Below are 16,706 nucleotides of genomic sequence, written 5' to 3'. Positions count from 1 at the left end.
GAACAATCTGGCTTTTCTGAGAGCATTTACTTTGAAGAAACGGCCAGCTCTTCCATGCGCCCCTGCAGATGACTGACAGTTCTCTCCCTTGTGTGTACATAAGCAGAGACCTCTCAATCACCGGTAGCGGGACTTCGAAGAGTTGGCCAGGTGCGCTGTCGAATTAGTCTCTTCTTTGGCTATGGTCCCGGATCTTCAAAGTGGATTTTCTGGAATCATGCGTAACCTCAGTAGTGGTGAATTATTCATTTTTTTTCAGCTAAATATTGAAAGGTTTCTTGTCTTACCAATGTGCAGTGTAATTTGTATCAACAAAAAGGTTAAGTCATGTCCAATAAAATATAAGTATATGTTCCAATATATTAGTGATCAGTTTTCTATATATGTCAAGCTCCTAGTGTCTCGGTTGCATAGAAACAACCTGAATTCATACTTTTGCTGTGATATTATACAGTAGTATCTGAAAAGACAGTAGGCATTGGTGGGGTTAAATGAGGCAGGGCTTAGGATCTGGGGATAGGATCCATGCACAGACAAGGAGGCAGCTGAAACAGTAAAGTACGCTCTGATGATTTCTCATGCTGATGGAACTGCATTAAATCCTTCCTCTATCTTTTCCAGGATTAATTTGTGGTGTCACATAAATCCGCTCTATGACAGCACATCACTGGAACTGGCTCTGAAGGGGACTCTTGGTGAATATGATCCTGCGGGCTCATTGCCTTGTTCTACTCATTAGCGTGTCTTCTCTCTACTCTGGTGAGTGATCTGTAATTGTTACACTTGTTTCTTGTATTGTACTGTCAATATGGCTTTTATTGGGCAGTCATGAGCGTTTAATGGAAACTTTAATTCAGCACAGACAAAATTACAATCTCATTATCTACATGGGTAACGTTGAGAACAAAGCTGGACAGAAACGGGTAGAATTGCCCACAGTTTGACCAGTCTTCCTTATATTTTTAGGAAGCTTCTCATTAAAGAGACATACATTTATGAGATTCTTCCTATAATGGCAAACTCTCAGCTTTTTGATTTCCTGCTTCTTATATGGCACCCACATATTCAGCAGCACTGTACACAAGTACATCCATTCACATCACATCCAAGCACACCCAAAAAAAATTAAGCAAATTTCTTTAAGTTTTCATTCCAGTAACAACCTTAATCATTTCAGTAACATCGACACTGAGACTGTTACTTATGATTGTCTTTACGGTTAGATCGTTAAAAATATATTACTACATCATGGAAGTGTTTCAGGTAATGTGTCAGAGGATAATTGAAATATTGATGTAGAAATTCCCTTGACACACCAAGGTGTAATTACATTTCCGTACATTGTGTACTGGGTATAAATTAAACTACTGCACAATTACTGAAGGATGGGAGTCCATACGGAGGATGGCTACAGGACACATTCATCAGACTCCAACGCCTGACTAATTCCTTCTAAAGCAAAATAACATCTGTGCCATCCAACTAACACAACTTCTATTCTGTCCTATTATATCGGAGAGTTAGAGTACAAAGTGGGAGCCAAATGGATCTATTTGTCTGCTGGAACATTGCCCTGGGATGCCGAACGTTGTGCTTCACAATAAATCCGTTGCTTTTCAGACTAGTTGCGAACTTAAAACTTTCATTATTACCTTTATTATAATTATTACTATTTGGAGTCTTTCTACATCATACAGAAGCAATATAAGCCACTGAGACGTTCTCTTATACTACGATTGTGTATTTGTGTGTCTGGGATAAGGAGTGGAATAACAGTGACCATTGATGTCCCTAAGCTACATACAGACGCAAGGAAGAGTTTAGCCGTCAAGGGGAATTTCCATGATTGAAAACTCGAATGTGACTTGCAGTCAAGGGGATACAAAGAAGCTTGGATAGTGGATGGAGTAAATTTTAGGTATTGTCCCCATGGAGGGACCTCCCCTGAAAGAATCAAGGTTTTCCTACACCCAGGCAAAAACTCAGTTTGGCACCCCCCTCCTATACACAGCCTAAGCGGTTTGAATAGTCATCATATGACCGCTCATATGCGATTTGCATACTTACCGTCACGTGCCGAGTAGCTGCTCTTCTTAATTCTCTCAATGTTCAGTGAAATACTACAGATCCTGCTTCATTGAGAAAAGCAGAAAGAGAAGCTAGCCAGCACGTGACCATAAATATGAAAATCGCATACGAGTGGTCATGTGATCAGATTATCAGGCAAGTTATGGATTGCTACATGTGTACAGAATTAGAAATAATAACAGTACATGAATACATCATCAGAACTGCCAACAGTACAGAAAAACATCATCAGAACCACCATCCGTACAGGAATACATCACCAAAACCACCATCAGTGCAGAAATACGCGACAAAAACATCACCAGAACCACCATCAGTACAAGAATACATGACCAGAACCATCATCAGTACATGAATACAGCACCAAGCTTAGTACAGCAATCAATTGCAGTGTCAGGTCAGCCCCATATACAATTTGTATCATATGAACCTACAATTCCAGCATGTCTTTAAAAATGGTAAGGTGATACTGGGAGTTGTTAACAGCGATCATCAGACTTTTGACCATACAGGAGCCACAGTATTGATGTGACATAGTTAGTATCACAAATAAACATTTATATCCTGGTACCTAATAGATGACATCTTCACTGATTGGAGTCATTCTCTTTCTTTTCTTCTACATCTTGTCCAGCCGCCATGATGACTTTTCACATCCAAAGGTTGTCTCTGCAAACTTCTGTCTTCTCCGGTCTTATACAGCACATCCCAACACAGTGCCCTTATAAATAACAGTGTCCTTATATTGCTCACAAATAAAAATATCTGCCCTATGCTGTGCCTCAGAATAATTGCCCCTTGATGTGCTCCCTCCCACTGACCTCTCCTTTTCATACTTAGTCTCCTCTTAACACTGTGTCCCCACTATACTGTGCATGTCGCTACACAGTGCCCTCTCCACACACTCCCTCCTTCAGCATACTGTCCCCTCCATGCTGTGCATTCACACTGTCTTCTCATGCTGCCCCCTCCCTATACTGCCACCCCACACACTACCCTGTCTTAATAAATTGTGCATCTTCCTCACACTCTCCCATTCTGCCTGTCACCTCCATACTGTGCTCTCACACTGTCCCTTCACACTGCACCCTCTCTATACTACCCCCACATTACCCAGTGTCTATACTGTGCCCAATAACATTTTTCTACCCCCATATTGTCTCCTCAGACAATTCCCCTCAAAACTCTCCACTCACACTTTTCTCCCCCCATACTGTCTCCTTAGAGCTCTCCCACAGACTGTCCCCTCACATGTTTCCCCCCACACATTCTTCCCCACTCCATACTGTTCCCTCACACATTTCTCACCCAATACTGTCCCTTCACAAATTTCCATCTTACTGTCTTATCAAACATCCCCCCCATTCGGTCCCCTTCACACATTCCCCCTTCCCATACTGTCTCCTCACACATTTCCCCCTATCTTAAAGGTGCAAGTACAATTGTATCCTGGGAGACAGCGTTTAACATGTTCTCCTTGCCGTTTGTCAGTTTGACAACATGGCTCAGAAAACAGCCGAATCGCACTCCAAGGGGCAGGGAGGGTATCAAAATACCACTACCTGGGAGAAACCTTGGATTGCCACATCAGGTGGCCCGATGGCACCCCCCACCAGCTCCACCTGGGGCAAATGCCACGCCTGTCCTCCCCGTAGATACGCCACTGTGTACTGAGACAGATTATCAAAAATTTTAAATGTCCTTGAGAAAAACTGTCTTTCTCTGCCCATAGAAGCCAATCACAATGCATCTTTCAGTTTTTAAGAATGAAGTGAGTTTTTTGTTTTGATAAATGATGATTACTGTGTTACATGGCACACCATCACTTGAATGGGCTCTATGTCATTATCCCATTTTCTATGCAGGCACGACGAATACAATTGCTCCTCGGGGTTTCAGCTGACACAACCACAATTATCAGATGATCTCCAGCAAGTCCACATATACAGTACAGACCAAAAGTTTGGACACTCCTTCTCATTTAAAGATTTTTCTGTATTTTCATGACTCTGAAAATTGTACATTCACACTGAAGGCATCAAAACTATGAATTAACACATGTGGAATTATATAGTTAACAAAAAAGTGTGAAACAACTGAAAATATGTCTTATATTCTAGGTTCTTCAAAGTAGACAGTCTAATTTTAGGGCCACTTTAAACATATTATAAGGAAACTGAATAATGAGTAATTACCTAATATATGTTATTAATTAAATCACATTTTTTTACAAGCAGCAGTAATTCATGTAATAGACCAGATCAGTTGAGAAAAAAGATCTAATTTTACCATAGGCAGAATACAGATAAGTATTACGATAGCCAATATTCTGTGAATGGAATAGCCAAGGTTGTGCTGATTATCACTGAGACAGAGGAAGCAATACTTTTATGAATGTTGCTGTTTCTGATAGCCAGCAGTAATTACATAAACCTTATATCCTTTATGTTCATAACTTGAATTTTTTTTAATATTATTGTAGTTAAGTGACACAGTTTAGCTATTTCATTTTCCAAACAATAATATATAAAGTGACCAGAACAGAGTTGTTTGTAATAGCCCAAAAAGTTGTTACTTAATTATGTACTTTGGCTGCATTTGATATCAAATTATGAGCATATGCCCAATTTTCTGAATATAGTTCATATTCTTTCTAAAGCAAAATTTACTATTCAACACCATGGGCCATTAATTATTTCTCCATGGACCCTAAAAAGCAAGTTTACAATATGTTCTACATACTACTGTATGTCTGTAACACCACGAAAAATAACAAAATGGTATCATGTGACTAGACTGTATATGAGAATTTGCTGAAACAACTACCCCTTCTCCAATATTACCCAGTGCTCTGCAACTACCGGATGAAGCTGCACCTCCCAGATTTCCATAGGTCTCCACTCTCTACGTGTATGCTACATCTAAAACTAAGAATACTAAGAGCTACAGTTCGTGATTCCTTTAGGATAATTCCCTATGATTTTTTGTTTCAAATCTGGGAAAAGCAAGTATAATGGAGAAGAGAACTCTCAGACTTATCAGTATTTTGTGCATGTAAGGGGAGGGCGAAGCAGGAAGTCAGTGCGGTGCAGCTACAGCCAATAGCTGCAGGGCAGGAAGTGATGTCAGAGAAGGACAACTTCCTGTTTTGGCAACTTCTCCAGTTTCCTCTAATGCACAGTAGTGATGGGCAGTCCGTCTCTTTTTGACCTGGATCACTAGCCTACGCTCACCAAAAAAAGCCAGCTCTTTTTGATCCTAAATTAATTAAATATTTGTTCATCATAGGTAAACATACATTTTAGATGAAATTAACACAGCCGAAACCAGGGTTTTGGTTTGGGTGGGCGGGGTTTTGGCCACCAAACACCCTCATTTTACGGCCAGTGAGAGCTATTCAGAGAATTTAGTGTTTTTCACTTGAGTGCCGCCTCCCATTGTTCCCATCAAGAACCTAGCTCTTTGTCTTGGTCGCGAACAACTCATCACTTATGCACAGGCCTTATTGTGTACGGGGTATATTGGACATTTGCATTTGTTCTTACATTTACCTTAATATTTTTTAGTTCAGCTTAACCGTCATGTGGTTACCAGTTTCTTCTCCACAATGTCTTTAGTAAGGAATGTGTTTGTCCAAAATGATTTACAGACAAAAAGAACATGTCCCCAACATACTTCACTTGGGATTTTGCAACATTAACCAGGTGTACGTGGGCCCATGGTTAAGAGTAAAGTCCCCCAATACACATTAGACTAATGTTGGGAATTAGACTAATATCAATGGGAATAGCCAACAGTCTAATGTGTGGGGGCATTGGGCAGATGATTGTCAGGGAAGATAAGGATCTGGCATGTCTGATTTTGTACTGCCAATCCTTGAGATAAGTCATGTCAGGAAGTGGCCCTACCATAGAGGACATAGGAGCTCCTGTGTATGGGAGAGATGGCCAAGATAGGTGCTAGCCAAACGATCATCTGAACCATTGTTTGGCTGACAGCCATCTTGGAGGGGAAAATAGTAGGTACGGAGATTCTCAATCAAGTTTTGCCAAAGCATCTGTCCAGGTTTGCCTGGCACTAGAGGCAACCATAATATGCTTCCATTGTACTCTTCAGAATGTCTAAGGCATCACTGAGTATGAACGGAGTAGCATCAATGGTCAATAGTTGTTCTCTAGCCTCTTGATGAACTATTGGACAACACCACTTTGGTGGCATCTCTATGGAGGTGGTGCATTCATAACAAATAGACAATGTACTTACTATAGCAAAAAAAAAACACATGGAAGAGATTTTATAGCGTTTTGCCAAATAGCAAACAATTTTTAAAACGCTTGTCCTGGAGCAAATTGTGCATTACTACTTAAAGATTCCTTTATTTTCGGTTTGCTTGGTATGTTTTATTGGCAAGGCTCAATCCTCCTCACTGCTGGAGATATCTCTCCAAATCCTGGTCCTCCTCGCCATATCCCCACAGTTACTTCTACCTCCTATCCACGACCTTCCACAAATTGTCGCAACCCTTCTAACCACATACCCATCCAACTAATCCCCACTTCCTCAGTTGCTCTAACAGGAGCTCTATGGAACGCTCGCTCCGTCTGCAACAAACTTTCCTACATCCACGACCTTTTCATTACTAACAAACTTTCCTTCCTTGCCATCACCGAAACATGGCTCACCCCCTCTGACACAACCTCCCCAGCTGCACTCTCATATGGTGGATTCCACCTTTCCCACACACCCCGCCCCAACGGCAAACATGGTATAGGTTTTCTCCTGTCAGATACCTGCGCTTTCACCCAAATATCACTGCCACCCTCTGTTACACTCCCCTCTTTTGAGGTGCACTGTGTGCGCATCTATCCCCCCTCTGACCTCCAACTGGCCGTCATTTACCGACCCCCACGGTTAGCCACCACTTTCTTAGACCACTTCACCACCTGGCTGCTTCGCTTCCTTTCCACTGACATCCCCACTATCATAATGGGTGACTTCAACATCCCCATTGACACTTCCCACTCGTCTATCTCTAAGCTCCTATCCCTCACTTCCTCCTTCGGCCTTGCTCAATGGTCTTCGGCAGCTACTCATAAAGATGGCCACACACTGGACCTCATCTTCACCCACCTCTGTTCCCTATCTAACCTCTCTAACTCACCCCTCCCTCTCTCTGACCAAAACCTCCTCACATTCTCTACCCTCTCCTCTCCAGGTGCACAATCCCCACTCCACAAACTTACACACACTCGCAGAAACCTCAAACACCTTGACCTACACTCACTCTCTGAATTTGTCCTCCCTCTTACAGACATATATTCCTTACACAATGCAGATGTTGCTGCCGCTTCATATAACACCACAATAGCTGCAGCTCTCGACTCGATCACCCCTCTCACACATACCAAATCTCGCACAATCAACAGGCAACCCTGGCACACCAAACTTACTAAAGAACTGCGACGGGCCTCCAGGGTTGCGGAGCGGAGATGGAAAAGGTCTCACTCCATCAAGCACTTCATCGCATTCAAACAATCCCTCACTATTTTCAAGTCCGCACTCACTACAGCAATACAAGCCTACTTCTCATCTCTCATATCCTCCCTGTCTCACAACCCTAAACAGCTTTTTAACACTTTCAATTCTCTCCTTCGTCCCCCAGCACCTCCTCCCTCTTCTCTCATCTCAGCCGAAGACTTTGCCTCTTTCTTCAAGCAGAAGATTGACACCATCAGACAAAGCTTTTGCCTAAAGTCCGCACAACCCCTCCTCATATCTACTCAACCCTCCTCCTCCAAACCCCACTTTTCCACCATTACAGAAGGTCAAGTCTCCTCTTTACTCTCCAAATCACACCTCACCACCTGCAAGCTTGACCCAATACCATCCTATCTCATCCCTAACCTTACCACAGTCTTCATCCCAACCCTAACCCACCTCTTCAACCTGTCACTAACAACCGGTGTCTTCCCCTCATGTTTCAAACACGCTGCAATCACACCCATCCTCAAAAAGCCCTCCCTTGACCCATCCTCTCTGACTAGCTACCGCCCCATATCACTTCTCCCCTTTGCCTCAAAACTACTAGAACAACATGTCCACCTTGAACTGTCCTCCCACCTCTTCTCCTGTTCCCTCTTCGACTGCCTGCAATCTGACTTCCGACCGCATCAATCGACTGAAACTGCCCTGACCAAAGTCACCAACGACCTACTAAACGCCAGATCCAAGCGACACTACTCCATCCTCCTCCTTCTGGACCTGTCATCTGCCTTTGACACAGTGAACCATTCCCTCTTACTACAGATTCTCTCATCTCTTGGCATCACGGACTTGGCCCTATCTTGGATCTCCTCATACTTAACAGACAGGACATTCAGCGTCTCCCACTCACGCACCACCTCCTCATCTCGCCCCCTATCTGTCGGTGTCCCCCAAGGTTCAGTTCTAGGACCTCTGCTCTTCTCCATCTACACCTTTGGCCTGGGACAGCTCATAGAGTCTCATGGCTTTCAGTATCACCTCTATGCTGATGACACACAGATCTACTTCTCTGGACCCGATATCTCCTCCCTACTAACCAAAATCCCACAATGTCTGTCCGCCATCTCATCCTTCTTCTCTGCCAGATTTCTAAAACTCAACATGGATAAAACAGAGTTCATCATCTTTCCACCCTCTCATTCATATCTCCCATCTGACCTATCCATCAACATCAATGGCTGTTCACTCTCCCCAGTCCCACAAGCTCGCTGCCTTGGGGTAACCCTGGACTCTGATCTCTCCTTTAAACCACATATCCAAGCCCTTTCCACTTCCTGCCGACTCCAACTCAAAAATATCTCCCGGATCCATGCATTCCTCAGCAAAGGCTCTGCAAAAACACTAGTACATGCCTTCATCATCTCCCGCCTTGACTACTGCAACCTCCTGCTCTGTGGCCTCACTTCCAGCACTCTTGCGCCCCTCCAATCTATCCTAAACTCTGCTGCTCGACTAATCCACCTGTCCCCCCGCTTTTCCCCGGCCTCCCCCCTCTGCCAATCCCTTCACTGGCTCCCCATTGCCCAGAGACTCCAGTTCAAAACCCTAACCATGGCATACAAAGCCATCCACAAACTGTCTCCTCTTTATATCTCTGACCTAGTCTCCCGGTACTTACCTGCACGCAACCTCCGATCCTCACAAGATCTCCTTCTCTACTCCCCTCTTATCTCCTCTTCCCACAATCGCATACAAGATTTTTCCCGTGCATCCCCCCTACTCTGGAACTCTGTACCCCAATACATCAGACTCGCGCCTACCATGGAAGCCTTCAAAAGAAACCTGAAGACCTACCTCTTCCGACAAGCCTACAACCTGCAGTAACCACCGCTCCACCACATTACTGCATGACCTCCTCTACCCCCACCTACTGTATCCCCACCCATCCCTTGTAGAATGTGAGCCCTTGGGGGAAGGGTCCTCGCTCCTCCTGTACCAGTAGCTGACTCGTTTTGTTAAGATTATGTAAATGTTTTTGCTATGTATATCCCTATCACATGTAAAGCGCCATGGAATAAATGGTGCTATAATAATAATAAATAATAATAATTAGTAGACAGTTTTATTATCAGCATTGTTTTTTGAGGACTTATACATAATATAACACATCCTCCAACAACAGTTCTGGGATATTTCCTTGCACTTCGGTATGAATCACAATTAAATACTTGTGTCCTCTGTACGATAATGTAGTTGCTGCACTGTTTAGCATGCTCCAGTAATTCAATTACATTTTAGAGCAGGAAAGACTTAGTATAACAGCACTCAATGTTTATTCAGTTTTCATCTGTTTATAAATACCATGAATAAATAATGCCGCATAAGCTACTTTCAGCAATGTTCAAGTGTCGTACCCTACAAAAGGGAAGCAATTTCTGTCTGAAGATTTTGCTAGAGGTGTTACATGAACAGTAGACATGGACAAAATCAAGAATAAATAGGTCAAGTGTTCTAAAAATGGATATTTACATCCAAATATTTTTTTCCAGATCTTTAATAAATTTTTATGTTGTTGAGAAATACAGGCCTACATTTTGTATAGTTTCCTTGGGGATACAATGAAGTAATTGTAAAATATAAAAGTACAAGTGACAATCTATATTATTGCATTATGTGCAATTCTCTTAATACACTCTCATTAACCTAATTAAATGGCTTGCTAATAGCACAATTTTTAGAGCTCTGCTGTACTTTGTTAGTTATAATAAGACTCAGTTCTGCAGTGAGATCAGATCTGACTTTGTCATTACATGGTAACTCCTCCTGATCACCATGCCCCTTGATTCAGATGGGTGAAACGTGCGTCGGGGGCGCTTGCGTAACAGGTCCACATGTAGCTAAGTATGCCCTTAAGTATCTTAACTCTATATGATATCATTCCTTTTTGGATTATGTTGTTTGACAGCTAAATACTTTGTTTAAAACATGGTTTTTGCATTAGTCTGGTTGATATATACATGCGTATATTTCATCGTGGTTTGTACCTTTACATTCTCTTCATGTTCAATATTTTTGTATTATTATGGACTTTATATGCATTTGCTTTACACAGGCAGGATTGAGAGTTAGTATGATATGCGTACTGCACCACATGGTGTTCTCATCCTAATAGGTCCAATGGTATATATGCATTTTTGTGAACTCTTGTGAGAGAGTACTTTGTGACTTTTTCATGCATTTCTTTCTGTGGATTAACCTTGCTTCATCAAGATTTTTGAAAATAATGTATTTTAATGTGTGTTAATAAAAAATCATGTTTTAATAATCTTTGAGAAAGAATTTTCACTCCTTTTGGCCTGAGGGGGCTTTCAGTGCCTTATTTTCTTTTCAAATAAACTCATATGTATACCAGCATATATGCTCATATTGCCGTGCCAAGGATAGAATAAAAATAGCATATGCAGCATGGTGGCTCAGTGGTTAGCACTATTGCTTTGCAGCTCTGGGTACATGGGTTCCAATCCCATCAAGTACAATATCTGCAAGGAGTTTGTATGTTCGCCTCATTTTTGCATGGGGTTCCTCCATGTACTCCGGTTTCCTCCCACGCTCCAAAGATATACTAATAGGGAATTCAGATTGTGAGCCCCAATGGGGAGGGTGATGCTGCAAAATTGACTGATATTTGGAACTGTTCATAATTCCCTCCACCTTAACTAAAGCCCCAGTTCCACCTGCTGTAAACAGCCCCATACAATAATGCTGCCTCCACCATGCTGCACGATAGGTATAGTGTTGTTTTGGTAATGTGCAGCGTTGGCTTTGTGCCAAACATACCTTTTGGAATTAGGGGCAAAAAGTTCAACCTTGGTCTCATCGGACCACAACTCATTTTCCCATATGCTTTTGGCAGACTTGATGTAGGTTTTGGCAAAATATAGTCAGGATTATATATTTTAGTTTGTAAGAAAAGGCTTCAGTTTTGCCAATCTATCCCAAAGGCCAGACATATAATGAATACAGTAGATTGTTGGCACAACCAGTGCTTGCCAGGTATTCCAGCAGCTCTCTTAATGTTGCTACAGGCCTCATGGCAGCCTCCTGGATCAATTGTCTTCTTGTCATTTCATTATTTTTTGAGGAAAGTCCAGTTCAAGGTAATGTCACTGTTGCTCCAAATTTAATCCACTTCTTGATGACCACCTTTATAGTGTTCCATAGTATATCTAATGCCTTGGACATTTTTGTACCCTTCTCCTGAATGATAACTTTCAACAATGAGATACTTTTGATGTGTTGTAAGTAGTGTTGAGCGAGCATGCTCGACACTGCTCGGTACTCGCCCGAGCATCTCACTATTCGGGATGTTCGGCGAGCACCGAACATTTCCGGGTTACTCGGGCGGGAGCTCGGGTCTCCGCCCTGCACGTTTGGCGCTCTTTACAGAGCCAATGAACATGCAGGGATTGCCAGCCAGTCACTGTAATGCCGCAGCCATGTTGTTTGTGGGCATTACAGTGATTGGCTGGCTGCACAGCGTCACCTCGAGTATTTAAAACCGGGGCGCCGCCATCTTGGACACAGTCGCTCCGGATCAGACAGTGTAGGGTCAGTGCTGCACAGCTAGGGAGAGATTTATACTGCCAAATAGTTAGTGTAGGGTCTCTAAAGCCTGCCAAATCAAACAAACAGTCCTTCTCAGGACTAATATCCATCCCAGATATCAGGCAGGCAGGCAGGCTATATAGGAGACGCAGTGGTTATACCAACAAACGCTGCATTACAGTCCTGTGTGCTCCTGCTGGTCAAATTTCTAGACTTAGCCCCAGGTCTCAGGGGCCAGGAAAAATCCTTTTTTTCATCTAAATCCTGTTTTTGTTTTTGTTTTTCCCTCAGTCAGACTGTACAAACACCCGTCTTATTAACCTTTTGGTATTCCCCCCCCCCCCCAAAAAAAAAAAAATTGAGTGTGTCTGTGACTGTTCAGACACAAATATATCTGTTTAAAAGAGTCTGGTGTAGGCCAGAGAAATAGAACTGTGGTTTTCCTCTTCCACGGTTCAAATCTAGGTGTTATCAACCTGCTTGCCTTTTTTCCATAAAAAAAAACAGTTTGAGTGTGTCGCTGACTGTTCAGACAAAAATATATCTATTTTAACAAGTCTGGTATACACCAGGAAATTATAACTGTGGTTTTGCAGTTCCACGGTTCAAATCTCTGTATTATCCACTTTTTTGTGTTTTTTGCATTAAAAAAAACATTTTCAGTGTCTCGCTGACTGTTCAGACACCAATATATCTGTTTAAAAGAGTCTGGTGTAGGCCAGAGAACTAGAACTTTGGTTTTCCTCTTCCATGGTTCAAATCTGGGTGTTATCAACCTGCTTGCCTTTTTTCCATAAAAAAAAAAACAGTTTGAGTGTGTCGCTGACTGTTCAGACACCAATATATCTATTTTAACAAGTCTGGTATACACCAGGAAATTATAACGGTGGTTTTGCAGTTCCATGGTTCAAATCTCCTTTTTATTACCCTTTTGCCATTGATAGTGCGAGTGTAAGCTATTTTACTTCCTTTACAATGGGCAAGGCGCGTGGCAAGGGATGTGGAAATGGATGTTCTGGTGATGGTGCGTGCAGAGGATGGGGCCGCGGCCAAGGTTAAAATGTGCCACAACCAACAGCCACATCTTCTCGCTCCCAGTTCTTGACCGAATTACTAGGGAAGCACACAACAGCACCACTATTGCGAACTGATCAGTGTGAACAGGTTATTAATTGGATAGCAGATAATACTTCCAGTCACCTGGGCACCACCAACTCCGGTCTGTCTTCCACACGGTCAAGTGTTAGTAGCCGTGAGTCTCGACTGCATACTCCTCCTCACCCTGATGCTCCTTCCTCCCACCATGCCGAGTGTCATCAGACAGCAACTGATCCCACAGTTGGACACTCTGAAGAGCTGTTCACTGGTCCATTTCCATATTTGTACCCCTCGCCTGCTCCGCTTGAAGTGGTGGAAGAGGAGATCCCATGTAGCGATGGCCAAATATTTGAACAGCCGGGGCCACAGGAAGGCGACGCTGGCAATTTGTCACAAGAGGTGGACGATGACGAGATACAATTGCCACGAAGTGAGGAGGAGGACCATAGTGCGGAAGTGGAAGAGGAGGAAGTGGTGGATGATCTAGTAACTGACCCAACATGGCAGGAGGACACGCAGAGCGAGGCCAGCAGCACACAGGGGGAGGGAGGCAGAGTACCCCAACAGGCAGGAAGAAGCAGTGTGGTGGCCGCAGACAGAAGGCGGACAACCGTTCCCCGTAACACCAACACGAGGGACGTTGCCAGTACAACCGGTAGGTCTTCCAGAGTCTGGAATTTTTTTAAAGACTCTGCTGATAACCCCAAAAAGGCCATTTGTACCACCTGCCAGGCCAGCATCAGCAGGGGTGACAAAACTACCAGCCTGACCACCACCAGCATGATCAGGCACATGTCAGCAAAGCACCCGACTTTGTGGGGCGAACCCCAGGGTCCACGACCAGTGTCAGCGGGTGTCACCACTGCTTCTTACGCTGTTGTGCGTGTAAGAAAACCCCCTGTTGTGCGTGCAAGGCAATCCCCTGTCCATACTGCATGCAAAGATGCACCCTCCTCTCAGTCTTCACTTGTTATGGCAGTTTCTCAAGAAACAGCATCAACGTCCACGTCCACGTCCCACCGCAGCATTCAATTGTCCATATCCCAGACCTTTGAACGAAAGTGCAAATTCGCAAACAACGCCCCACAGGCCACAGTCCTAAATACGCACATTTCAAGACTGCTTGCGTTGGAAATGCTGCCTTTTAGGCTGGTGGAGATGGAATCCTTCCGCAACCTTATGGCGGTGGCCATCCCTCGGCACTCGGTCCCCAGCCGACACTATTTTGCCCGGTGTGCCATCCCCGCACTACACAAGCACGTGTTCCAAAACATCTGCCGTGCCCTCAACAATTACTGGGAGAGTCCACCTGACAACGGACACGTGGACAAGTGCTTGTGGCCAGAGAGGACACATCTCCCTGACGGCACGCTGGGTAAACATAGTGGAAACCGGGACCCAGTAGGACCATGGGATGGAACACATCCTCCCCACACCGAGGATTGCGGGTCCTATGTCACTCAGAGTTGCCCCCACAGTGTACAGCTCCTGTGCATCATCCTCCTCCTCCTCCTCATGTTCAGCCTTCATCTCAGATATCACCACATCAGTTACAAGCTGGAAGCACTGCAATACTGCCTCAGCCAAGCGGCAACAGGCTGTGCTGAAACTCATAAGCTTAGGTGATAAACCTCACACTGCTTGTGAGTTGTGGACAGCTGTGAAAGAGCAGGCAGATCTGTGGCTGAGACCGCTGAACCTACATCCAGGCATGGTCGTGTGTGACAATGGCCGTAACCTGGTGGCGGCTCTGAGGCGAGGCGAGATCACACATGTACCATGCCTGGCTCATGTACTTAACCTCGTGGTTCAGCGGTTTCTTAAATCGTACCCCGAGTTGCCAGATCAGCTCGGGGTACGAGTACGCCGCCTGTCAGCTCATTTTCGGAAGTCGGCTACAGCTTCCGCCGCCCTTGCTGTGTTGCAGCAGCGTTTGCAGCTTCCGGCACACTGACTGGTGTGTGATGTCCCCACACGTTAGAGCTCTACCCTCCACATGTTGCAAAGGATTTGTGAGCAGAAGAGAACAGTTGTGGAGTACCAGCTGCAACAAGGCCGTCGATATTCAGGTCAGACTCCACACATAAGATCTCAGGAGTGGACCTGGATGTCTGACATATGTACCATCCTGACAAATTTTGAGGAGTCCACCAAGATGGTGAGTGGCGATGACACCATCATTAGCATCAGCATCCCACTTGTCTGTCTTTTGCAACGCTCTCTTCATAGAATTAAAGAGGAGGCATTGCAGCCAGAGTATGATGAGATGGATCAAGAAGCTGTAATGGGCGATTACACACAGCCCAGCCTCATCTCATCCCAACGTGCATTGGGGGAGAATGAGGGAGAGGAGGAGTAGGAGGAGGAAGAACAGGAGCTGGTATCATGCGCTGTAGACGGTAGTACCTGTACAACTGTCATACCGTCGGTTCAGCGTGGGTGGCCTGAGGACAGGGGGGGGGGAGGAGGAGGAGAGCATGGTCAGTCGTCATCTTGGTGAGGACATGGAAGTCTTGCCCGTTACCAGTCTGGCACGCATGGCTGACTTTATGTTACGCTGCCTTAACCGTGACCCTCGCGTTGTAAAAATGTTGGGTGACAGTCATTACTGGTTGGTGACACTTTTAGACCCCCGCTACAAGGAGAACTTTCACACTCTTATTCCTAAGGTAGAGAGGTCTACAAAAATGGCACTTGCTGCAGAACTGTTAAAAAAATTCCCATCTGAACACGCTAGCGGCAGAGGTCACAGTTCGTTGACCATCCAAGGCGTACAGGCGAGAGAGATGGAACTCCCATCCAGCAGAGGCAGGGGAACACTGTCAACATTCTGGGACAGTTTTCTGAGACCCGCCCAGCTTACAGGCCCTGAGGCGCGGGGTACTCTCACAAGGAGTGGAAAGTTTCAAAAGATGATGAGGGAGTACCTTTCCGACCGTACCAGCGTCCTCCGTGATTCCTCTGTGCCTTTTAATTATTGGGTATCCAAGCTGGACACTTGGAATGAACTCGCTCTGTACGCCTTGGAGGTCCTGGCCTGCCCTGCCGCTAGCGTGTTTTCGGAGCGTGTTTTTAGTGCCGCTGGGGGAATTATAACTGATAAGCGCACTCGCCTGTCAACTGACAATGCTGACAAGCTGACCCTTATCAAAATGAACAAGGGCTGGATTGGGCCAGACTTCTCATCACCACCAAATGACAGCAAAGTAACATAAAGTCAAATCCACTGTGTTATTTCGGGAGGTGTATTCCCATGCACCACTTCACACCCACACATGGGTATACGCTTCCTCATTTTGGCTGTTTTTTGCTCTTCTCCTTATCCTCAGCCTCCACCACCACTATACCACCAGGGTGACCGTGGTCCATGTTGCCAGCATTGCAAGTTACTCAGTCCTAATTTTTGACAGCTTTTGCTTGGAAGGCATTGG

At 44.6% G+C, this 16,706-nt stretch overlaps 1 protein-coding gene across 2 annotated transcripts in view; it reads left to right on the top strand.

Moving 5' to 3' along the window:
* The first annotated feature begins 477 nt into the window (after window positions 1–477).
* The window catches only part of CHRNB3 (cholinergic receptor nicotinic beta 3 subunit), a 72,404-nt gene continuing 56,175 nt past the window's right edge, over window positions 478–16,706 (top strand). Inside the window, exons 1-2 of one of the 2 annotated variants that reach the window (XM_073637066.1) lie at window positions 478–558; window positions 622–759. In XM_073637066.1, the coding sequence (XP_073493167.1) occupies window positions 702–759 (58 nt within the window). In that variant the 5' untranslated portion in view covers window positions 478–558; window positions 622–701. Of the gene's footprint in view, window positions 760–16,706 lie in introns of both variants that reach the window. The other variant, XM_073637065.1, reaches the window with a different exon arrangement.

This window comes from Phyllobates terribilis, unplaced genomic scaffold (assembly GCF_046119375.1).
Source record: "Phyllobates terribilis strain yellow unplaced genomic scaffold, ASM4611937v1 Scaffold_1__5_contigs__length_1240528914, whole genome shotgun sequence".
NCBI classification, from domain to species: Eukaryota; Metazoa; Chordata; class Amphibia; order Anura; family Dendrobatidae; genus Phyllobates; species Phyllobates terribilis.
The sequence above is the reverse complement of the archived record's forward strand: the minus strand, read 5'-3'. Positions and strand labels throughout refer to the sequence as shown.